A 26,619-nucleotide genomic window follows, 5' to 3' on the forward strand; every position below is an offset into this window, starting at 1 on the left:
GTCATTGTGAGACGCAGAGTAGGTGAATGCATGATCTCCGCATGTGTGGTTCACACCGTGAAGCATGGAGGAGGAGGCGTGATGGTGCTTTGCTGGTGACACTGTCAGTGATTTATTTTGAATTCAAGGCACACAACCAGAATGATTACCACAGCATTCTGCAGCGATACGCCATCCCATCTTGTTTGTGCTTAGTGGAACTATCATTTGTTTTTCAACAGGACAATGACCCAACACACCTCCAGGCTGTGTAAGGGCTATTTGACCAAGAAGGAGAGTGATGGAGTGCTGCATCAGATTACCTGGCCTCCACAATCACCCGACCTCAACCCAATTGAGATGGTTTAGGATGAGTTGGACCGCAGAGTGAAGGAAAAGCAGCCAAGGGCTCAGCATATGTGGGAACTCCTTTAAGGCTGTTTGAAAAGCATTCCAGGTGAAGCTGGTTGAGAGAATGCCAAAAGTGTGCAAAGCTGTCATCAAGGCAAATGTTGGCTACTTTGAAGAATCTAAAATATATTTTGATTTGTTTAACACTTTTTAAATTACATGATTCCACGTGTTATGTCATAGTTTTGATGTCTTCAATATGATTCTATGATGTAGAAAACAGTTTTTTTTAAACGTTTAAAAAAAAACATGAATGAGTAAGTAAGTGTGTCCTAACTTTTGACTGGTACCATACGTATGACCCTCTAGAGCCAGGATGACACTTGCTTAGGAGGTTAGTGTGCTGTAGTTTCCCCATCTCTGCTAGTTTTCATACCCCTCAGTGCATCTGCTGTATGTATGTACACTGAGGTTGTCAGGAGTTCACCTACGGGTCATGATAGGGGCTGTACCAAATGTTTGATGTATTATAATAATTGATAATACTTATGTTGTATTAATAGAAGGGAAGGGGTTATAAGACCCCCGCCCTCCTTACATTTATAGGGTCCTAGACTACAGATTAACAATATATATATATATATATATTTCATTATAGAGGTTTAATATTGTTCCACAGTCTTTTTTAATTTCTCCCTCTTATAAAGAAACTGTCTGAGAAATGTGTGACTGTGAAGACAGAACTCTGCAGGGTTGTGTAAGAGGTAAGAGACTAGTCAGACATTCCACTATCAATCAACTTGGACATTTACTGCTAAGCTTTTAGATAACACTAAAACTCTTGTTTATATAGCTATGTAGGCATGGTTTTGGTCTCATGAGTAGAAGGTAATGACGTAGGCAGTTACATCACAGGGGGTTGACTACAAGCATGATAAAAGCAACTTGGGACCTTTTCTATTTCGCAGAACTTACTCGAAAACGTGTGCTATGTTCCTGTTGTCAACTTCTGTCTGCAATTGCATTAATAAATGAATGAATGGGTTACTTAAAGATATTGTCTGAATGCTAATTTCACCAATGAGCCAATGATTGACAAGGAACAAGAAACGAACCCCAACAAGGTCTACTGTACGGGGCTGGCTGGGGTAAGCATGTTCAGAGGGCAGAGTAGGGAATGTAGTGTAGTATGGACAGTAAGTTAGTGTAGGGATGTATGACACTGGCTTAAGTATGGATATAAGTATGTACTAGTTTATGACTAGGGGATCAGCTTGCCCAGAGAGTCAGAGAGGGTCAGAGACCCCCAGTAAGATCATTAGATCACAAGAATCAACCCAGACACATTACCCACCTTCTGACAACCACCCCTTACGACAACCACCCCTTACGACAACCTACCATTCATGTTTACACATATATAGCTCTTGTCCAGGGCATTACGTGCGGCTTGCTGATGCTGAGCCTTCCTTAAAACAGGAAGTCAACAAGCCGCTTGAAGGCTCTGGACCAGAGAAAACACAACTGACCAAGCAGATGACACACCCAGTCTTCCAGTGACTTCTCTCGCTCTCTCACGTGTGTGAAAGACTACAGTGTAAAGCACTGATAGTCTTCCGTACAGAGAGACTGAGTTGCTGTGGCACATCATCAGTAGTGACTTTATAAAACTCTGTTGTAGCAAAATGTCATGGCATCTGGTGTGAGAGGAGGGGGGTGGGAGAGATGGAGAGCAGAGAAGGGGGAAGGGTTGGTTTTGGGGTTTGGGAGGGGGTAGAGAGGCTGATGATGTTCTGAAGGTGGGGTGGTATTAGAGGAGGAAACATGGCGAGGCGTTAGGGGTCAGGGTGAGCAGTCCCTAGCTGGCGTCTACTTGATGTTCTTGAGCAGGGAGGTGCGAGCGTTCACCACGGCCTTGAAAGCATCCTCGCTGCCCGGGGCAACGCACTTATCCGGATGGAGCAGCACTGCCAGCTTCCTGTATGCCTTGTTAACCTCTTCCCTGGAAACACAAACAGGAACAAAATTTAGATCAAGAGGAGGGAGCTGTTGAAGCTGCTTTGTGTGTGTGTCAGAGTTGATTGTCAGGTGGACGGACTATAATGAGATTTCCCACTGTTCTCCTAATCCCCTCGCTTAATCCAAGCCCCCAACCTGCTCAATATATCAGGGAAGATAGGGATTCGTTTAGTGAGAGGTCAGTTTAAGAAAGACTCACTTTCACTATGGTGAATAACTAAAACAGTACAGAAATGCACTAAGAAAAAATAAGTAACAGCACGTCAGAAAACAGCTCATTGTGATTGAAGAATTGACAGAATCTAAGCACTTCTGGGAAAACTGGAACACACTAAACCTACAACAACACGAAGAGTTACCTATCCAAAATGGAGATGTACGGATAAACCACTTCTCAAATATTTTCAGCTCTATAAAAAAGAACAAACAGCAAAAACATATATGATCAATTACAAATCTTAGAATCAGCTATTAAAGATTAATGGAACCCGCTGGATTCTCCAATTACATTGAATGAGTAGGACAAAATACAAACCCTCCAACTCAAAAAGGCCTGTGGTGTTGATGGTATCCTAAATGAAATAAAATATACAGACCATAAATTCCACTTGGCTATACTTAAAGTCTTTAACATCATCCTTAGCTCTGGCATCTTCCCCACTGTTTGAAACCAAGGACTGACCACCCCAATCCACAAAAGTGGAGACACATTTGACCACAACAGTTACTGTAGAATCTACATTAACAGCAATCTCTGAGAAATCCTCTGCAGAACCATCAACTGCAGACCAACATGGCCTCAGTGAAAACAATGTCCTGAGCAAATGTCAAATTGGCTTCTCACCAAAATACCATACGACAGACCACGTATGCACCCTGCACACCTTATTGACAAACAAACAAAACTAAAGCAAAGTCTTCTCCTGCGTTGTTGATTTCAAAAAAGATTTTGACTCAATTTGGCATGAGATTCAGCTATACAAATTGATGGAAAGCGGTGTTGGGGGAAAAACATATGACACAAAATCAACGTACACAAACAACAAGTGTGCGTTAAAATTGGTAAAAAAACAGATTTCTTTCTTCAGGGCCGTGGGGTGAGACAGGGATGCAGCTTGAGCCCCACCCTCTTCCTTCAACCTACCTACCTACCTACCTACCTACCTACCTACCTACCTACCTACCTACCTACCTACCTACCTACCTACCTACCTACCTACATACAGTGCCAGTCAAAAGTTTGGGCACATACTCATTCAAGGGTTTTTCATAATTTTTACTATTTTCTACATTGTAGAATAATAGTGAAGACATCAAAACTCGAAAAAAAAATACATATGGAATCATGAGGGGTTACAAAGTGTCAGAAACTTTCTGGATTTTTTCCTGAAGTTTTCCATAAGAAGTTAAGCCCTGGAATTTGGGGAAATTTACTTAAATTCATCAAAAAAAGTTACCTTAGAACAGTGAACCTTTTTTGTGGGATACACAAGGCAATTCTAGGTCTGTGGCATATTTTGGTTAAACTATCCCCAATTCAATGGAATTGCAACCTCTGCATGCGCAGTGCATTCTTCCATCACATGTACAGCTGATTCTCAAGATCTTGCACACTAGTGAGATGCTATTGAGCCCACACTACTACACTGTCTAAACCAAGGACTACATGCTTTCTGGTAAGTTTTCATTACAATACTGGGTGGGTTGAATATATTGTATGTGACATATGATTTTTTGTTAACTAGTAAATAGTAGCCTACAGCAACATGTGTTTAAATCTAACTAACAATTTCTGCTAGTTAGTTTTTGCTACCATGTGGGTTTTATCTTGCTTGAGCCTGCTAACTGAGGAGTGTTAATTCACCTGTTTCCATACATGTTTCATTTTAAAACATGTATCTTACAAAGGAGTTGTTTAATCTAACTGCTTAACTATTTATCTGTACATGGAATTGTATTTGTTTGTTTTTTTACAAAACATTTTCAAATCACAATCTGATGTGTGGAGACATTTCACTGCAGCTAATGTAGAAGAAAAAGCTGTGTACATTTGCAAATAGTGTGCCAAATCCTATGTGAAGAATGCAACAAAGATGCAGAATCATCTGGCCAAGTGCATAAGGTTTCCTCAGCACTCACAAGAACCAACCTCTGACAAAAGTCCCTCTACTTCAATTCAAGGTGAAGATGATGAATCAGACACCTTATCGATAGCAACAGCTCATGGTCCTCCTGGAATCAGAATTTTTTTTTGACTCAATGAAGGAACGTAGTCAGAGAAATGCTGATGAATGTCTTGCTCGAGCTGTGTATGCAACTGGTTCACCTCTGTATTGGAAGAGATTTCTGAATGTTCTTTGCCCAGCATACACCCCTCCAACCAGACATACTTTATCTACTCATTTGCTGGATGCAGAGTTCAACAGAGTTCAAGTGGAGGTCAAGCAAATCATAGAGAAAGCAGACTGTATTGCAATCATCTCTGATGGGTGGGCGAATGTTCGTGGGCAAGGAATAATTAACTACATCATCTCCACCCCTCAACCAGTATTCTACAAGAGCACAGACACAAGGGACAACAGACACACCGGTCTCTACATTGCAGATGAGCTGAAGGCAGTCCTCAATGACCTTGGACCATAGAAGGTATTTGCAATGGTGACAGACAATGCTGCGAACATGAAGGCTGCTTGGTCTAAAGTGGAGGAGTCCTACCCTCACATCACACCCATTGGCTGTGCTGCTCATGCAATGATTTTGCTCCTCAAGGACATCATGTCACTGAAAACAATGGATACACTCTACAAGAGAGGCAAGGAAATGGTCAGGTATATGAAGGGTCATCGAGTTATAGCAGCAATCTACCTCACCAAGCAAAGTGAGAAGAATAAGAGCACCACATTGAAGCTGCCCAGCAACACGCGTTGGGGTGTTGTCATCATGTTTGACAGTCTCCTGGAGGGGAAGGAGTCTCTCCAAGACATGGCCATATCACAGTCTGACGATATGGACAGCCCCATTAAGCGGATCCTCCTGGATGATGTATTTTAGGAGAGAGTGGTAAGCAGGCTGAAACTCCTGAAACCTATAGCAGTAGCCATTGCACGGATTGAGGGACACAATGCTACCCTGTCTGATGTTCAGACTCTGCTTGTAGATGTAAAAGAAGAAATCCGTACTGCCCTGTCCACTTCACTGTTGCTCCAAGCAGAGGAAACGGAAAATTGGTGGCCATCCGGGCAAATTTGAGGCTTTTTGAGCCTAACAACGAGCCATCATTATTATCCTGACCAACTTGCCCTCCAAATACACCTCTGCTGTTTTCAATCAGGATCTCAGAGATCACTGCCTCATTGCCTGCATCCGCTATTGGTCCGCGGTCAAACGACCACCCCTCATCACTGTCAAACGCTCCCTAAAACACTTCTGCGAGCAGGCCTTTCTAATCGACCTGGCCCAGGTATCCTGGAAGGATATTGACCTCATCCCGTCAATCGAGGATGCCTGGTCGTTCTTTAAAAGTAATTTCCTCACCATACTCGCCCGAGCCTCTCCAGCTTCTCCTTCATCCAAATCCAGATCGCAGATCTTCTAAAAGAGCTGCAAAACCTGGACCCGTACAAATCAGCTGGGCTAGACAATCTGGACCCTCTCTTTCTCAAATTATCCGCTGCCATTGTTGCAACTCCTATTACCAGTCTGTTCAACCTCTCTTTCATTTCGTCCGAGATCCCTATCATTTTACAGATTTTTTGGGAGACGTGATGGATCATTGGGGATCCTTCAATATTCCCTTTCTTTTGTTGTTCAGTGAAATCATTCCATGTGAAGAGTCAACTAATTTAATTAAAGTTCAATTCGTAACAAAATTGTTTTATTTTTTTATTTCTATTGGAAGGATTTAATCATCTGCAATTATGTCTACTCATGATAAGGTAAAAGGTTTATGTTTCTGTCTCCATATTACTTCCCACAGAAAGTTTCCACCTCTGAATATTCCCCAAATGTGCAACCCAATTTAGTAACCAAAAAAGTGTTGAACAAATATTGGTATTCTTCAAAGTAGCCACCCTTTTCCTTGATGACAGCTTTTCACACTCTTGGCATTCTCTCAACCAGCTTCATGAGGTAGTCACCTGGAATGCATTTCAATTAACTTCTTATAGGCAGGTGGGATGGTAGCGTCCCACCTGGCCAACATCCGGTGAAATTGCAGAGCGCTAAATTCAAACTATAGAATTACAAATATTTAACTTTCATAAAATCACAAGTGTAATACATCAAAATAAAGCTTAACTTCTTGTTAATCCAGCCGCTGTGTCAGATTTCAAAAAGGCTTTACGGCGAAAGCACACCATGCGATTATCTGAGGACAGCGCCCCGCATACAAAAGCATGAAAAACATATTTCAACCAGGCAGGTGCGCCACGAAAGTCAGAAATAGCAATATACTAAATGCCTTACCTTTGATGATCTTCTTCTGTTGGCACTCCAAAAGGTCCCAGATACATCACAAATGGTCCTTTTGTTCGATAATGTCCTTCTTTATATCCATAAAAACTCAGTTTAGCTGGCACGCTTCAGTCAATAATCCACCCAATTTCCCTCCATCAAAATGCATACAAAATGAATCCCAAACGTTTCTAATAAACTTTTCCAAACAAGTCAAACAACGTTTATAATCAAACCTTAGGTACCCTTATACTTAAATAAACGATCAAATTTAAGACGGAGAATCGTTATTGTCTTTACCAGAGAAAAATACCAAAGAACGCTCTCTCTTCCACGCGCTTGGAAACACTACAGCCAAAATGGGATCCACTTAGAAAAACTACAATTTCTGTCACATTTTTCCAAAAACCAGACTGAAACTCTTTCTAAAGACTGTTGACATCTAGTGGAAGCACTAGGAACTGCAATCTGGGAAGACTTGGCCTTATAATAAAAGTGACAGCCATTGAAAAGTGGTAGGCTGAATTATTTTTGGGGGGGGATGATTTGTCCTCGGGGTTTCGACTGCTATATCAGTTCTGTTATACTCACAGACATAATTTTAACAGTTTTAGAGTGTATTCTATCCAAATCTAACAATTATATGCATTTCCTACCTTCTGGGCCTGAGTAACAGGCAGTTTACTTTGGGCATGCTTTTAATCCGGACATGAAAATACTGCCCCCTACCCAAGAGAGGTTAACAGGTGTGCCTTGTTAAAAGTTGATTTGTGGAATTTCTTTCCTTCTTAATGAGTTTGAGCCAATCAGTTGAGTTGTGACAAGGTAAGGGTATACAGAAGATAGCCCTATTTGGTAAAAGACCAAGTCCATATTATGCCAAGAACACCTCAAATAAGCAAAGAGAAATGACAGTCCATCATTACTTTAAGACATGAAGGTCAGTCAATCAGGAACATTTCAAGAACTTTGAAAGTTTCTTCAAGTGCTGTCGCAAAAAACAGCGCTATGATGAAACTGGCTCTCATGAGGACCGCCACAGGAAAAGAAGACCCAGATTTACCTCTGCTGCAGAGGATAAGTTCATTAGAGTTACCAGACTCAGAAATTTCAGCACAAATAAATGCTGTACAGAGTTCAAGTAACAGACACATCTCAACATCAACTGTTCAGAGGAGACTGTGTGAATCAGAACTTCATGGTCAAATTACTGCAAAGAAACCACTACTAAAGGACACCACTAAGAAGAAGAGACTTGATTGAGCCAAAAAACACGAGCAATGGACATTAGACCAGTGGAAATCTGTCCTTTGGTCTGATGAGTCCACATTTGAGATTTTTGGTACCAACTGCCGTGTCTTTGTGAGACGCAGAGTAGGTGAACGGATGATCTCCGCATGTGTAGTTCCCACCGTGAAGCATGGAGGAGGAGGTGTGATGGTGTGGAGGTGCTTTTCTGTTGACACTGTTGGTGATTTATTTAGAATTCAAGGCACACTTAACCAGCATGGTTACCACATTATTCTGCAGCGATACGTCATCCGATCTGGTTTACGCTTAGTGAGACCATCATTTGTTTTTCAACAGGACAATGACCCAACACACCTCCAGGCTGTGTAAGGGCTATTTGACCAAGAAGGAGAGTGAAGGAGTGCTGCATCAGATTACCTGGCCTCCACAATCACCTGACCTCAACCCAATTGAGATGGTTTGGGATGAGTTGGACCGCAGAATGAAGGAAAAGCAGCCAACAAGTGCTCAGCATATGTGGGCACTCCTTCATGAATGTTGGAAAACCATTCCAGGTGAAGCTGGTTGAGAGAATGCCAAGAGTGTGCAAATCTGTCATCAAGGCAAAGGGTGGCTACTTTGAAGAATCTGAAATATAAAATATATTTAGATTTGTTTAACACTTTTTGTTTACTACATGATTCCATATGGGTGATTTCATAGTTGTGATGTCTTCACTATTATTCTACAATGTAGAAAATAGACAAAATAAAGAAAAATCCTTGAATGATTAGGTTTGTCCAAACTTTTAACTGGTACTGTATATATCAATGAATTGGTGAGGGCACTAGAACAGTCTGCAGCTCTCGGCCTGACCCTGCGAGAATCTAAAGTCGATATGTCTACTGTTTGCTGATGATCTGGTGCTTCTGTCCCCAACCAAGGAGGGCCTACAGAAGCACCTAGATCTTCTGAACAGATTCTGTCAGACCTGGGCCCTGACAATGAACCTGTTCCCAAAACAATGGTTTTCCAAAAATAATGGTGTTCCCAAAATAATAGTGTTCCAACAAATATAAATTATATCTAGACACCGTTGCCCTAGAGCACAAAATCAAGAAAAGAGCTGTTAAATTCTACAACCACCTAAAAGGAAGCGATGCCCACACATTCCACCACAAAGCCATCACCTACAGAGAGATGAACCTAGAGAAGAGTCCCCTCAGAGCCCTCACCTACAGAGAGATGAACCTAGAGAAGAGTCCCCTCAGCCTAGCTGGTTCTGGGGCTCTGTTCACAAACACAAACAGACCCCACAAGACAGCAACACAATTAGACCCAATCAAACCATGAGAAAACATAAATATAAAATATTTGACACACTGGAAAGAATCAACCAAAAAACAGCCAACTGGAATGCTATCTGGCCCTAAACAGAGAATACACAATGTCTATTGTGACTGACCCAAACTTAAGGAAAGCTTTGACTATGTACAGACTCAGTGAGCATAGCCATGCTATTGAGAGAGAAGTGCCATAGTCAGACCTGGCTCTTGCGAGAAGACCGGCTATGTGCCCACAAAATGAGGTGGAAACTGAGCTGCACTTCTTAACCTCCTGCCAAATGTATGATCACATTAGAGAGACATATTTCCCACAGATCACAGAGACCCACAAAAAATTTGAAAACCAATCAAACATTGATAAATGTCCATATCTGTTAGGCGAAATAGCGCAGCGCTATTTCGCCTAACAGATATGGACATTTATCAATGTTTGATTGGTTTTCAAATTCTTTGCGGGTCACAGCAGTAAAATGTGACCTGTTGCCTATGGGAAATGGAACAACTACTACTATTTGCACATTGCTAAAACACTGTACATAGCTGATAATATAACACCTGTCTATCTTTTTTCAAACCTTTTTGAGTGCAATATTTTCTGTTAAATTCAAAAAGTTGTTGATGTTGTTTTGTGTCTTCTCACTTCTGTTTGTTTATTTCACTTGGTTTAGAAATGTAAACACATTTCTCATGCCAATAAAGACCTTTTGAATTGAATTGAGAGAGAGGAGAGAGAAATAGAGAGAGATAAAACGATACAGAGAAAGAGACCGAAAGAAAGAGAGTTACTCCCTTCTTTTGACAATATGAACCTGCGCATGTCATGTTAATGCAGCACATTGCATTGAATTGAGAGGGAGTGTAGATCAGATTGTGGAGGATAGGATTGAGAGGGAGTGCAGATCAGATTGTGGAGGATGAATTGAGCGGGAGTGCAGATCAGATTATGGAGGATAGGATTGAGAGGGAGTGCAGATCAGATTGTGGAGGATAGGATTGAGAGGGAGTGCAGATCAGATTGTGGAGGATGAATTGAGAGGGAGTGCAGATCAGATTGTGGAGGATAGAATTGAGAGGGAGTGCAGATCAGATTGTGGACGATGGGGTTGCGTGACTGAGTGAGCTGTTGGAGTGGGACTGCATGGTAACATGGTAACAGGGTCTAATTGCAGTAATAGACAGGAAGGGGTTAAGAAGATATGATCTTTCCTCCTCCTGATCTTCTTAACCCCAAGCTTCAGCCTGACTGAGGCCCAGTTGAAGTATCAACCTCTAGACAACACGGGGAGTGTTTCCACCTCACCAACCTCTAGACAACACGGGGAGTGTTTCCACCTCACCAACCTCTAGACAACACGGGGAGTGTTTCCACCTCACCAACCTCTAGACAACACGGGGAGTGTTTCCATCTCACCAACCTCTAGACAACACGGGGAGTGTTTCCACCTCACCAACCTCTAGACAACACGGGGAGTGTTTCCACCTCACCAACCTCTAGACAACACGGGGAGTGTTTCCATCTCACCAACCTCTAGACAACACGGGGAGTGTTTCCACCTCACCGACCTCTAGACAACACGGGGAGTGTTTCCACCTCACCAACCTCTAGACAACACGGGGAGTGTTTCCACCTCACCAACCTCTAGACAACACGGGGAGTGTTTCCACCTCACCAACAACACGGGGAGTGTTTCCACCTCACCAACCTCTAGACAACACGGGGAGTGTTTCCACCTCTCCAACCTCTAGACAACACGGGGAGTGTTTCCACCTCACCAACAACACGGGGAGTGTTTCCACCTCACCAACCTCTAGACAACACGGGGAGTGTTTCCACCTCACCAACCTCTAGACAACACGAGGAGTGTTTCCACCTCACCAACCTCTAGACAACACGGGGAGTGTTTCCACCTCTCTAACCTCTAGACAACACGGGGAGTGTTTCCACCTCTCTAACCTCTAGACAACACAGGGAGTGTTGTCTAGGGGTTCCAAAACTTTTACACTCAGGCCCCTCTTCCAGCATTGGGGAACATGGATTGCGTATGTGTGTCATTCAGAGGGTGAATTGGCAAGACAAATTTTTTTTTGTGCCTTTGAACGGGGTATGGTAGTAGGTGCCAGGCGCACCGGTTTGAGTGCGTCAAGAACTGCAACGCTGCTGGGTTTTTCACGTTCAACTGTTTCCCGTGTGTATCAAGAATGGTCCATCACCCAAAGGACATCCAGCCAACTTCACACAACTGTGGGAAGCACTGGAGTCAACATGGGCCAGCAACCCTGTGGAACGCTTTCGACAACTTGTAGAGTCCATGCCCTGATGAATTGAGGCTGTTCTGATGGAAAAAGGGGGGTGCAAACTCAATATTAGGACTCAATGTTCCTAATGTTTTCTACACTCAGTGTATAATGACAGAAGAGAAGCTGCATGTATCTAACTACAGACAAGATGACTGACAAATACCCTATCCAAAATGTCGGAAATTATAAGCAGAAAAATACGTAAATCAGGCAAACAAACAAAATATCCTTCACCCTCTGTCAAAAAAATCTGCTGTCTCCAAATGTAGCCTACAGTGCATTATCAGCAGGTTAGGGTCGTGTGAGGTGTTTAGGTTCAGAACGGCTGTCAGTCAAAACCCATGCAGCACTGTGAAGCGCAGAACCAGAGCTGCATAACATGTTACTACTGTACTGCCACTGTGTTCCGATTTAGACATCAGTCTGCCATTTCAACCCATATATGGGTACAAGTGTAAAGAGCTACTTTGCCACAAACTGAAAGGAAATAACAAAAACCAGCAGAGACATGGAATGTGTTTGACCCCTGTTTCTCGACTGGGCTTAAAGGGCTCCAGGTTTGACCTTTGACCCCTTGTCTTACCGTGTGGCTCCAGGTTTGACCCCCAGCATATCCCAGGAGTCCTTGCTGTTGCGTATGCGTCGGATGGTGTCGGCCTGCTCCTTGGTGAAGCCGACACTGACCTCTGCCACCGGGCGCTTCCCGCCGTTCTCACACATGTCCGTTATGGAGGAGAAAAACGCCTGGAGAACACACACACAGATCAGTACAATCTATCTCTGTGTGTCTGTGTGTGTGTGTGTGTGTGTACATACATACCTGGAACATCTCACTGATGCCCTCTCCGCTCTGTGCTGACGTCTCAAAGTAGTGGAACCCTCTAGACTCCGCCCACAGCCTACCCTCTCCCTCGTCTACCACACGACGCTTAGTCAGGTCCACCTGGAGCGTGCGCACGCACAGACACACACACAGACACACACACACACACACACACACACACACACACACCTAAGTCCAGTGAACCTGGTACACAGAAAAGCACAATCATACACACACATACCTTGTTGGCACAGACGACAAAAACGATGCTCTCCATGTTAGCCTGGGAGCCCATCTCCTGTTTCATCTCACCCAGCCAGTTGTCCAGCGCATCAAAACTCTCCCTCAGACCTACATCATACACCAACACCACTCCTTGGCTGTCCTTATAGAACTCATTACGAACCTGCAGAGAGAGACACACAGAGAGAGAGACACACAGACAGACAGAGAGAGAGAGACATACAGACAGACAGAGAGAGAGAGACAGATAGCGAGCAAGAGAGACAGACAGACAGACAGACAGACAGACAGACAGACAGACAGACAGACAGACAGACAGACAGACAGACAGACAGACAGACAGACAGACAGACAGACAGACAGACAGACAGGTAGAGAGAGACAGATAGAGAGAGAGAGACAGATAGCGAGAGAGAGACAAAGAGAGAGAGAGAGACAGACAGATAGAGAGAGACAGAGAGAGAGAGACAGAGAGAGAGAGACAGATAGAGAGCGAGAGATAGAGAGAGAGACAGATAGAGAGCGAGAGATAGAGAGAGAGAGAGAGAGAGACAGACAGCGAGAGAGACAGATAGATAGAGAATGAGAGAGAGAGACAGATAGAGAGAGCGAAGAGAGAGAGAGAGAGAGAGAGAGAGAGAGAGAGAGAGATACAGAGACACACACAGAGACAGAGAGAGAGACGGATAGAGAACGAGAGAGAGAGAGACAGATAGAGAGAGAGGGAGAGAGAGAGAGAGAGCGCGAGAGAGAGACAGAGACACACAGAGACAGACAGATGAAATAGGCTAAAATTGAATAAAACATGAGTTGCACTTCTTCAGTACTGTGTTTGACTTAATGATTATTTGTGTAAAAGCAGCACCCCTGACTAGAAAATAATGAACTGCTCCACAATAACAGCAGTACGTGTCAAAGCACAGCATCCCGGAGTCGCCTCTTCACTGTTGACGTTGAGACTGTTGTTTTGCATGTACTATTTAATGAAGCTGCCATTTGAGGACTTGCGAGGCGTCTGTTTCTCAAACTAGACACTCTAATGTACTTGTCCTCTTGCTCAGTTGTGCACCGGGGCCTCCCACTCCTCTTTCTATTCTGGTTAGAGCCAGTTTGTGCTGTTCTGTGAAGGGAGTAGTACACAGCATTGTATGAGATCTTCAGTTTCTTGGCAATTTCCCTCCAGATACTCAACCAGTCTAAAGAAGGCCAGTTGTATTGCTTCTTTAATCAGGACAACAGTTTTCAGCTATGCTACTTTAACATAATTGCAAAAGGGTTTACTAATGATCAATTAAACTTTTAAAATGATAAACTTGGATTAGCTAACACAACGTGCCATTGGAACACATGGTTACTGATAATAGGCCTCTGTACGCCTATGTAGATATTCCATTAAAAAAAAATCAGCCATTTCCAGCTACGATAGTCATTTACAACATTAACAATGTCTACACTGTATTTATGATCAATTTGATGTTATTTTAAATGGACAAAAAATGTGCTTCTCTTTCAAAAACAAGAACATTTCTAAGTAACCCCAAAAATTGAACAGAAGTGTGTATATATATATTTTTTTTTTAAAAGAGAGAGAGACTGGCCTCTTGCTGGCAGGATGCATGTCTGGACATGAGGGTGCAGCCGTTTATCTGGTCCGACATGTGTAACATGATGTTCCAGTATGTTAGGACGTAGATCCAACATGACCAAGGTAGTAAGGTACTGACCTCGTAGAAGAACGGGTGTCCTGCCATGTCAAAGATGTTCACTTTGATCTCCCTGTCACGCACCTGGACTCTGATGGACAACAAACACTCAAATCAGTCACACAGACTTCAGAAGTCTCCAAATCAGTGGTTCTCAACCTGGGGAACTAGTAGAATTACTGGTAAAATGAACATGAAGAGACCTATATCCATCCTACCCTGCCTTTCTAAGGTGTTCGAAAGCCAAGTTAACAAACAGATCACCGACGATTTCGAATCCCACCGTACCTTCTCTGCTATGTAATCTGGTTTCTGATCTGGTCATGGGTGCACCTCAGCCACACTCAAGGTACTAAACGATATCATAACCTCCATCGATAAGAGACAATACTGTGCAGCTGTATTCATAGACCTGGCCAAGGCCTTCGACTCTGTTAATCACCGCTTTCTTATCGGCAGACTCAACAGCCTTGGTTTCTCAAATGACTGCCTCGCCTGGTTCACCAACTACTTCTCTGATAGAGTTCAGTGTGTCAAATCAGAGGGCCTGTTGTCCGGACCTCTGGCAGTCTCTATGGGGTGCCACAGGATTCAATTCTCGGGCCGACTCTTTTCTCTGTATAGGTCAATGATGTCGCTCTTGCTGCTGGTGACTCTCTGATCCACCTCTACGCTGACGACACCATTCTGTATACATCTGGCCCTTCTTTGGACACTGTGTTAACTAACCTCCAGACAAGCTTCAGTGCCATACAACTCTCCTTCCGTGGCCTCCAACTGCTCTTAAATGCAAGTAAAACTAAATGCATGCTCTTCAACCGATCGCTGCCCGCACCCGCCCGCCCGTCCAACTAGCATCACTACTCTGGATGGTTCTGACTTAGAATATGCGGATAATTACAAATACCTAGGTGTCTGGTTAGACTGTAACTCTCCTTCCAGACTCACATTAAGCAAAATTAAATCTAGAATCGGCTTCCTATTTCGCAACAAAGCATCCTTCACTCATGCTGCCAAACATACCCCACCGATCCTTGACTTCGGCGATGTCATTTATAAAATAGCCCCCCAACACTCTACTCAGCAAATTGGATGCAGTCTATCACAGTGCCATCCGTTTTGTCACCAAAGCCCCATATTCTACCCACCACTGCGACCTGTATGCTCTCGTTGGCTGGCCCTCTCATATTCATCGCCAAACCCACTGGCTCCAGGTCATCAATACGTCTTTGCTAGGTAAAGACCCGCCTTATCTCAGCTCACTAGTCACCATAGCAGCACCCACCCGTAACACGCGCTCCAGCAGGTATATTTCACTGGTCACCCCAAAAGCCAATTCCTCTTCGGCCGCCTTTCCTTCCAGTTCTCTGCTGCCAATGACTGGAACGAATTGCAAAAATCACTGAAGCTGGAGACTCATATCTCCCTCACTAACTTTAAGTATCAGCTGTCAGAGCATCTCACAGATCACTGCACCTGTACATAGCCCATCTGTAAATAGCCCATCCAACTACCTCATCCCCATATTGTTATTTTTTTTTGCTCCTTTGCGCCCCAGTATCTCTACTTGCACATTCATCTTCTGCACATCTATCACTCCAGTGTTAATTGCTAAATTGTAATTACTTCGCCACTACGGCCTATTTATTGCCTTACCTCTCTAATCTTACCTCATTTGCACACACTGTATACAGACTTGCTCTATTGTGTTATTGACTGTACGTTTGTTTATTCAATGTGTAACTCTGTGTTGTTGTTTGTGTCGCACTGCTTTGCTTTATCTTGGCCAGGTCGCAGTTGTAAATGAGAACTTGTTCTCAACTGGCCTACCTGGTTAAATAAAGGTGAAATATATATATATTATTTATATATTTTTTTTAAGAGGTAGTTCAGGGGAACTAGTAGGATTACTGGTAAAATGAACATGGTGGAGAACCACTGCTCTACACTGGTCTCCTCCCCTTTATCTGGAATCATCTGACAGCAATGGAACTGAACTGTGCATCTTTGGTCTAAAAATGATTTAATTATTTTAATGTATTCGTCATCACAACTTACTTGGTGACCCCATAGTCAATCCCTATGGTGGCCAGATACTTGGGCACAAACCTCTTCTCACAGTATCGCTTGATGATGCAGCTCTGCAATGAAGAAACCACGAGCTGTATCAACTAGGGTTAGATAGAGCAACATTACACATGCAAACTAAAGTCAGATTTCATTCTCTGCAGCAGTGGCCTGTGAAGGAATGGGTGCTCATTGGTGATGGTAAACAAATTCGTTCATTGGCTACCCTAGAAATTGAAAATGTCACCTAGTTGGACCATTATTGTCGTTCCAGCTGGCTGATAGGCCTTATTAGGTAGGTCATGTTAAGCATAGCACAGAGAATTTTCGACCAACCTTTACTTGCAGATACTTCCTCAATTCCAGACTTACAAGAAAACACATCTTTTAAACTTCCATGTCTAGTTGCAGGGAGGTTCGTTTGAATTTAGAAAATGCTCTGTTATTAATAAAAAAATAAACATGTTTTGCTCCATGAAGTAATCCAACAATGTGTACGCCTCCATCTTGTCTATTTCAAATATTTTCTCCATTGATTGAGATAGGTGAGTATCATCATGACATGCAGCACTTTGGGGTGGACACATTGTTGGACCACTTTTTCTAAATTCAAATGAACCTCCCTGCAACTAGACATGGAAGTCTAGAAGACGTGTTGTCCTCCAACTTGGAAATTGAGGAAGTACCGTCAAGTAAAAGATGGTAGAAAATTATCTGTGCTACAGTTAACATTACCTACCTAATAATGCCTATCGGCCAGCTGGAACAGTAATAATGGTCTGGCTGGCAGCTGGCTGGCATGCTGTGGAGGAGGACATATCAGTGTTGAATACAGTCTGATTAATAAGGCAGTAATACACAATTAATTGCTATATACAGCCTGAAACTAATGCCTGCAAAATCGTGTAAATGTCACTTACAAGCCAGAATGTTGATTACACCTTTAACAGCCAGTTGGTACTGTACATGTTCCCTTCTACACCGAGGGAAAATTAGTTTTATATTGGATATTAGATTATCCCCTGGTTCAGAATATACCGTTCAATGTCATGGTATGATTGGTTCATTTGCTATTGATGAGAGACAACACTGAATATCCAATATAAAACTAGGCTTAATTGTACATGCCTGCTGTCTTGGGTAAACAATACTTTCCTGTGGATATTTTGTCAAAAGATTTAGAGCAGCTGAAGGACAAACTGCACAGGCCAACGGTAGAGTAAGTTTAAATGGTATTTTATTCAACATTCTGGCTAGTAATATAAGGAACATTTTACACAATTTCGCAGGCATTAGTTTCAGGCTGTGTTGAATATTGCATTAAATCATTGACATGCAGCTGTCCAGTGGAGGCGTTTGCTCCAGCTACCCCTCGACATCTTCACGCTTGTGACACTTTTGAATGTGGGTCAAAAGGAAAATAAAAGTTTTATCTGAGTGTTTTCACTCTCCCGGTATCTTCCTTGCTACCTTGCGAGAGCGACATCGGTAGACTCTCCCGCCTGCTGAACACATGTCCTCACCGTCGTTAATAACAGAAAAGTGGGAAAACAGTGGCTGACAGGCGGGGACGAAGGACACTATCAACCGGTGTAAGACTAGCTAGCTACTGTTGTCGAAACCCAACATTTCTTCTGTTGTATTTATCGGCGGCTGGCATCCAACGTTACTGCGCGTTAACTGTACCTGGAGCGCCCCCACCTCCTGCCTTTATTAGCTTCAAAATCGACCAATAGATACACATGGCGAGGCATGGCTTAATGTGACCACGCCACCAAGTACAGCCGTAGGGTACAGTACAGCCGTAGGGTACTCCCTTTACACTCCCATGTTACATTTGCTACTCATAACCCGACAACGAATGTATTCTTTTTTTTTTATCATTCTATAAACATGTTTAACATACTTCCAATGTCGTCTACATCAACAAACTATATCATACCTAAAAAAAAAAACACTGATTCTAAACGTAACATTTTTTGCATGAACAGACTGTCGCATGGAATGCACGTCACGATCCAGTCTTTGTTGTGAAGTCAGGGTCAACTTCTCTAAATACTTATTAAAACCGTTCAAGGGCAGGCAAAGACCGGAAGTATATAGTTACTTGGCATATCTAAGACAAGTGAATTATATTTTACATGAACTTCTCGCGCTAACCAGCCAGCTAACGTCAGTAAACCGGTGAAAAAGCTAGGGGGAAAACAAACAGTGACGTAAGTATAATGCGACAGATTTACTAGCTTTACTTTCAGTGTTAGCAGGTCGGGTAACACACTAGTGGCAGAATAAGTATCATACAGATCATTTGTTGTGGTGACAGCCAAGTATGTTGTTAACGACATGTGACGCTGTTGAAAAACGTTTATTGAAACGACAACAAAAAAAAGTGTCAGGAGTTTGCTTAGGAGGAAGCGAAAGTTAGGCTAATTACATGGGAGCAATGGGAAAGTTAGGCTAATTACATGGGAGTAATGGGAAAGTTAGGCTAATTACATGGGAGTAATGGGAAAGTTAGGCTAATTACATGGGAGTAATGGGAAAGTTAGGCTAATTACATGGGAGTAATGGGAAAGTTAGGCTAATTACATGGGAGTAATGGGAAAGTTAGGCTAATTACATGGGAGTAATGGGAAAGTTAGGCTAATTACATGGGAGTAATGGGAAAGTTAGGCTAACTACATGGGAGCAATGGGAAAGTTAGGCTAATTACATGGGAGCAATGGGAAAGTTAGGCTAATTACATGGGAGCAATGGGAAAGTTAGGCTAATTACATGGGAGCAATGGGAAAGTTAGGCTAATTACATGGGAGTAATGAGAATACCCTACGTCTGTACCCTACTCGGGGGAGTGGTCACGTTAAACCACACCTCATCGTGTGTTTCTATAGAATTATAAAGAGGGGTTCCTGCAGATGCAGGAATGCCCAGAATTGCAGCCCCCAATTGCACCCTTCTCGGAGGCGCTCAAGACAGCGGCATGAGAAGGGTGTAATATTTCTAGCTGAGGAACAATTTTATGCTTTTCTCACAAAGTTTATAGTTTTAAACTGCAGTTGCAATTTGTTTTTCACAAAAAAATGATATCTAACCATACAATGTAGCTATTTTGAATGATTTTGTAATTAATCAAACCATTGAAATATATTTTTGACGATATCCAACGAACAAGCTAGCTATCGAAAAGTTTCAGCGTGTGTAGTTAAGTTAGCCTGCTAACGTCTTCATAGCTAGTAGCATGGAATCAGGACATGACCAAACTGTTGCTGAGATAATGGATGTTGAAACTTATCAAGGAGAAAAGAGACATTGTTGAAACTCACTCATATGCTTGCAGTGTAAAACAGGGGGGTGAATGTGATTCATACCCGAATACTCCAGCCAAGGAGCAACTTCCACAGAAGCTGAGAAGTGAACCATCACTGAGCCAGCTACAGGACAACATCGTCCGTATCCTCACGGCTAAAATCAAAAGAGAGCGCAGATGACATCATGGATTTGGTGAAAAATAACACTATCAGCATCAACCTGAAGAGAGAGATTGATTTCAGTGCTGAGGACGTAAAAACCTCTGAAGCAGCAGAACGCAACATTGAAAATTCAGGTTGCAAAGCAGGAGAAGAAACTCATTGAAATGGACTCAAAAGGTAAACGAGAATGACCTGTATGGTCGGAGATGGAATCTTCGAATTTATGGAATAGAAGAAAAAATTTGACGAGAACATCAAAGCAAGAGTGAAGGACATTTAGTCCAGGAGGAGGAGTGAAATGTCGTTGCAGGTTCTCTGGATGTAGTGCACCGCCTGGGTAGGCTGAGAGATGGGGAAAACAACCAGTCACCATGACCAGTGATCATGAGATTCATCTCCAGGACAGCGAGGGATATGACATGGAAAAGTGCAAAGAAAAATGACTATTTAAAGAAGAACAACCTGAGGTTCAAGGAGGATCTGACAGCATTTGACAAAGAAGCTCGGAATCGTCTGTGGCAGATGATTGCGAGAGCAAGTAGGAAGGGAAAAGTGCATACTTTGCGGGAGCTAAGGCTTTTGTAAATGGAAGTGAAATTCACGCTGACGCCTAGCTTGTTGACTGCTGGATTTATCAAGTGAGTTGTGCAGGACTGAGTTTTCTTTGCATCTGATAAAACTTTATATTTCTTGAGGAAAGAGCATTGTGTGAGCCAAACTTTTTTTTATATATACATATATATATATTTTTTTTTTTATGGCAGGGAAATTCGCAATGACACTTCATGTTAGCTTGATGGCTATTCGTTTTACCAATCTATGGTACAATGTTATTTGCAATTGTATAAAAATATATATATAATTTAGGTCAATTACTTGCGTGTTGCAAAGGATTGTTTTTATTTGCAACAAGTAAGAACTTTTCTTCCTGTGAGAACCTGGTTCATGTGAATGTATACAAGTTTAACATTCTTCATATAGTCACTGTGTGTCACGCCCTGACCATAGAGAGGGTTTTATTCTCTATTTGGTTAGGCCAGGGTGTGACTAGGGTGGGCATTCTATGTCCTTTTTTCTATGCTTCGTATTTCTTTGTTTTGGCCTGGTATGGCTCTCAATCAGGGACAGCTGTACATTGTTGTTGCTGATTGGGAGCCATACTTAGGCAGCCTGTTTTCCTTTGTGGTTTTGTGGGTAGTTGTTTTCTGTCTTGTGTGTGTTCACCTGGCAGAACTGTTGGCTTTCGTTTTGTTGTTTTATTTAAAGTGTCATTAAAGTTAATATGAGCACTTACCACGCTGCATCTTGGTCCCCTCTGTCAGACGATCGTTACACTGTGATAGTAAATGTCCATTTCTGTTTTTTCTATTAATGCCAGGGGAATCCGTAATATTTTGAAAAGGAAATCTTTATTTTTGTATTGTAAGGGTAAGAGTGCCGACTTTTATTTCATTCAAGAAACTCATGCCTGTTCCACAGATACTGCGTTTTGGAAGTGTCAGTGTGGGAATGATATTTGGTTTTCATTTGGTACTAATCGGTCAGCAAGTGTCGCTATTTAAAAAAAGCAACTTTAAGGGTCATGTATTGAGTCATGAAGCAAATAATACAGGGAGATGGATTATACTATTGATAGATGTCAACCACATTCAATTCATTGTTGTAAATACTTACGCTTCCAATAAGTCAAGTAACTGTATTTTATTTAGAGACATTGAGAGGAAAATAAGTACAATTATGTCTAAATTTCCATTGGCCAAAGTAATATGGTTGTGGAGATTTTAATACAGTATTACATGATAATCTAGATAGATGGCCTCCTAAGGATAGCAATTATTTTTGTGAGATAAGGAATATATGTCTAAGGTTAGGTGTTCTAGATATTTGGAGACATAAAAACCCAGATAAGATTATGTTTACATGGAGTACCAAAGAGTTATCTATACAATCCTGTATTGATTTCTGGCTGATATCTGAAGATATGGCTGACAAGGTTGATACAGTCTCGATTGAACCATCAAATTTAACAGACCACAAAGGGATCTCAATAAAGATAAATATGCATGGTTTGTCAACAACAAAAAAGTTAGTAAAGGTTACTGGAAAATGAACAAGACTTTACTAGAGAATTAAGTATTTAAGAAGGAAGTAGCAGGAATTATTGATAAATACTGTAATTGTGCCTATGTTATGAATACGTTTGGAAGTTACTGGGAGCTAATGAAATTTGATATAAGGCTTTTGGCTATTTCAATGGGGAAAGAAATTGCTTGTGCCAAGAGAGAGAAAGAATATGACATCATAAAGGGAATAATGGATTATACAAAAAAAAACTGAACAAACTAATCAGGAATTACTGGAACTATCATCATTACAAATGCAGTTAGACTGTATCTACGAGGAAAAGGCCCGGGGAGCGTTTGTAAGATCAAGACGAAAATGGATGGAAGAGGGAGAGAAAAATACAAAATATTTCTTTAATTTAGAAAAAAGGGCAGGCGAAAAGACTTCCACATGTAAATCAATGATTAATAATGCTCCCAATGAAAATCCAAAAGAAATCCCTCAGCGTGTTGCCCAGTTTTATCAGAATCTGTATGCATCAGCCCAGTCAACTTCCAATATGGATATTTTCTTAGACAATGTAGCAAACATTGCTAAGAAGATAGATAATGATTTCAGGGATTTCTGTGATGATGAGTTATCTGAAATTGAGATAAAAGACAGTATTAAAAGCCTTAAGGACAATAGGTCCCCTGGAAATGATGGTTTAATAAGCGAGTTTTATAAAGCATTCAATGATCAATTGATTCCTTTCATTCTTGCTATGTTTCAAGAATCAATAGAAAAAAGGGGAGTTACCGGCTTCCTTAAAGCAAGGTGTAATTACTTTGATTCCCAAACCTAATAAGGATACTCTTTATATAGACAACTGGAGACCCATTAGCCTGTTGAATAATGATGGGAAATTATTTGCCCTTGTATTTGCTAAGAGGTTGAAACAAGGCTTGCATCATATAATTGATGAAGAACAATATGGTTTTATACATGGTCGACACATCAGTAATAACATCAGGTTGATCTTAGATATGATTGACTATAATGACCTCATCCTTGATAATAGTTTTCTTATGTTTGTTGATTTTATAAAGCTCTTGACACTGTAGAACATGAGTTTATGTCCAAAGCAATACGTTTTTTGGGGGGGGATTTGGTAACTTTTTTTTAAAGCAGTCCAAACTTTATATAATGGTTGTACTAGCTCTGTAAAATTAGCTCACGGGACATCCCAAAGATTTGATATTGGCCGTGGCATTCGGCAGGGCTGCCCAGTTAGTCCATTTTTATTTGTTACTCAAATTATGGCTCTTCATATCAAGAAAGGGAATTTTCAAGGTGTTTCAGCACTTGGCAATGAAATTAAACTATGTCAACTGGCTGATGATACCACCATATTTTTAAGAGACAGGAATGAGGTTTCTAAAGCAGTTTCCTGTATTGAAGACTTTTCCTTAGTTTCGGGTTTGAAAATTAATATCAATAAGTCAGTCTTATTTCCACTCAAGGACTGTATTTTACAGGAAGGATATGGTATCCCAATTAAAGATAAGGTTACTTATCTTGGAATTGTTATATGCAAGGATGGGGGGGAAAAGGAGTGAATTAAACTTTAACCCCATTATTGAGAAAACAAAGAAGAAATTGAACCTCTGGTTGCTGAGAGATATTTTGTTATACGGTCGGGTTTTATTGTCCAAAGCTGAAGAGTTATCCAGATCAGTTTATGTCTCGTTATCACTTGAATTATCACCTGAAATTGTAAAGGACTTAGATACGATTCTTTATAATTTTATTTGGAGGAACAAGCCTCATTATCTACAGAAAGATATTCTCACTAATACCCAAGAACAAGGTCTTGAGGTTTTAGATTTCAATACTCTAAATAATACTTTTAAAATTAATTGGATTCTGAAGTATGTTAAGAACCAGAACAGTATTTGGAATGTCTTCTCTAAGTATTTATTTCACTCTGTTGGTGGTTTTACATTTTTGCTTCGATGTAATTTTTGATGTTGATAAAATCCCAGTAAAGTTTGCCAAATTCCATAAGCAGGCAATTTTAGCTTGGGTGTTAGCGTATAAACACACTTTTTCCACTCATAGATACTTTATATGGAACAACAAAGATATACAATTTAAAAATATGTATCTTTTTTTTCGTAACTGGTTTGAGAATACAATTATTTTGGTTGGTCAGTTACTGAATGAGGATGGATATCTACTCGCATATGGGGAATTTCTTGCTAAGTTTAAATTTCCAATAACCCTGAAAGAATATGCAATTGTTTTTGATGCGATTCCAAGAGCGGTTGTATCTCTTTTAAATTCCTCTGTGGTTGATGTAAGTAACATAGATTTACATGAAAATATATTAATTGGCAATATTAACATCAAAGATAAATGCAGTAATAAACAGATTAGGAATATTGTTTGTGATACTACAATTCCCTCAGCAAGATAATTTTGGTCAAATATCTATGGTGATATACAAATGGGGCGGCAGCGTAGCCTAGTGGTTAGAGCGTTGGACTAGCAAGTTTGAATCCCCGAGCTGACAAGGTAAAAATCTGTCGTTCTGCCCCTGAACAAGGCAGTTAACCCACTGTTCCTAGGCCGTCATTGAAAATAAGAATTTGTTCTTAACTGACTTGCCTAGTTAAATAAAGGTAAAATAAAATTTAAAAAATGCAGGAAAGCATGGAAAATTGCTAACAAATATTGTATCAGTAACAAGGTAAAGGAAGTTTCATTTAAAATGTTACATAGAATTTATCCTGTGAAACATGTTTTGGAAAGATTCAAGCTGAATATTGACTATAAATGTGATTTCTGTGGAATGGAGGAGGAGACCATTTTGCATTTGTTATTTGCCTGTATTTATAGCAGAATGTTTTGATTTGACATACAGAATTTCTTACAAAATAAATAGGACCGGTTGTACTATTTAATGGTTTTGATACAATGATTTATTTCAGAAATTCTGACATAGATAAAAAATGTAGTATATTTAATTCAACTGCTAATAATACTAGGTACATTTCATATTCACAAATGCAAATGGTCTAATTCAAAACCTAACTTTTTTCACTTTATAAATGAATTTAAACAATTTAAACAACTACTTTAACTAAAATGGAAAAACAAAAAGGCAATTAAAACTTGTATTATTAATGAATATGATTTGTTTGTTTAGGATTCCTGGCAATGTAAATAGTTTGTATGTATGATTGTTTGCATGTGACTATTCCTCTTTTGTTTGTTGATATTGTTAAAAAAATAAAATATATAATAATATATCTATCTATCTAGATAGATAGATAGATCTATTTATATATATATATATATATATAATTGCACCCTTCTCGGCAGCTGGTGATATTGGAAAGGCTCAATATCACCATCTGCCGGGTTTTGGGCTATAGCAGAGATCGTCTAGGCTACATTATAACGCTAAGGGCTTTGGCTGCAGCCATTTAACGTTACTCCCTGGGTCATTCATACTGTAGATACCTGATACTAGTTTGCCAGCGCTGGCTAGCAGAATAGCTAACTTAAACGTTAGTTGACTCACCTTGCCCACCTCGGCATTGCCAAGGCTGATCACTTTTACACGCAGTGATTTCTTGTTCTCACGTCTCTTCTGCACATTCGTGTCCATGCTGTTGATATTTAGCTATGTTAAATATTGTTGTTTGTTTGTTATTTACGTCGTCGATGATGGCTGTGAAGCTGGAATTCCACTAAAGTTAGATTTGTACAGTACGCCCAGCCTTAACTGGCTAGCAGACATTTACTCAATCTTAAACAACCTCGTTTACAATTGTATAAGCCGCGCATCGTTATGGATCTGAATAAATATTAGACAAGCTATTCTGGACGAGTGAGACATGTATTTGATGGGTTAGCAATCTAGCCTTCTTTGCTAGCGCCGCTGTTTTGCACAGCTTTGTCTGTCAATTTCTCGTTCGCGGAGGCAGATTCGTTATGAAGTCAGATTTAACAGAACTCTAATTCAGTTATGTTTTTACACATTTAATAATCAAACACAGCTGTTTGTAAATCAAGAAAAAGTATATTATCTACAGCTAGTTATCTTCATATAAACGTTGTTTTTTTTAACAATAGATTTTAAAGAGTATAATCTGTTTTTAAAACGTGGAAGCAGTTTCTATGGCAACAACGAGACGTGACAGCAGATTCGCGATGTTTCCTGCACTGAAACGTGAATTATTTTTTGTGTGTTTATTTCGTTTATTTTACCATTTTTTAAAACACAATAGAACCACACACACGAATAGAGTACAATGCCATTACAATTATCGAACATGACACACAAAAGTTGAAAAACGTATTTTCCATTGTGGTCCTCCCAAAATACATTGCCTTCAGAAAGTATTCACACCCCTTGACTTTTTCTACACATTTTGTTGTGTTAAAATGGATTAAATGTAGACTTTTTTGTCACTGGCCTTCACAATACCCCATCATATCAAAGTGGAATTATGTTTTATTTTTTACAAATTAAACATTAAAAGCTGAAATGTCTTGAGTCAATAAGTATTCAACCCCTTTGAAGT

The 26,619-nt window shown here is 40.9% G+C and overlaps 1 protein-coding gene across 1 annotated transcript; it reads right to left on the reverse strand.

The window, feature by feature from the left end:
* Window positions 1-1,947: 1,947 nt before the first annotated feature.
* LOC106605409 (DnaJ (Hsp40) homolog, subfamily C, member 27) lies at window positions 1,948-26,003 on the reverse strand. The gene is made up of 7 exons (XM_014201137.2): window positions 25,614-26,003; window positions 16,503-16,585; window positions 14,466-14,535; window positions 12,740-12,904; window positions 12,496-12,618; window positions 12,259-12,419; window positions 1,948-2,332 (listed from the first exon to the last, which is right to left on the reverse strand). Exons 1-7 carry the CDS (start codon window positions 25,698-25,700, stop codon window positions 2,200-2,202), a joined length of 822 nt encoding a protein of 273 aa, XP_014056612.1. The 5' UTR covers window positions 25,701-26,003; the 3' UTR covers window positions 1,948-2,199.
* Between the last annotated feature and the right edge of the window lie 616 nt (window positions 26,004-26,619).

Source organism: Salmo salar, chromosome ssa01 (assembly GCF_905237065.1).
Source record: "Salmo salar chromosome ssa01, Ssal_v3.1, whole genome shotgun sequence".
NCBI classification, from domain to species: Eukaryota; Metazoa; Chordata; class Actinopteri; order Salmoniformes; family Salmonidae; genus Salmo; species Salmo salar.

Coding starts and splice junctions, on each gene's coding strand:
- LOC106605409 (XM_014201137.2), bottom strand. CDS start 25,700: ATGGACACGAATGTGCAGAAGAGACGTGAGAACAAGAAATCACTGCGT. Junction 16,586..25,613: donor GCAATGCCGAGGTGGGCAAG/GTGAGTCAACTA, acceptor TCTTCATTGCAG/AGCTGCATCATCAAGCGATA. Junction 14,536..16,502: donor ATTGACTATGGGGTCACCAA/GTAAGTTGTGAT, acceptor GTTGTCCATCAG/AGTCCAGGTGCGTGACAGGG.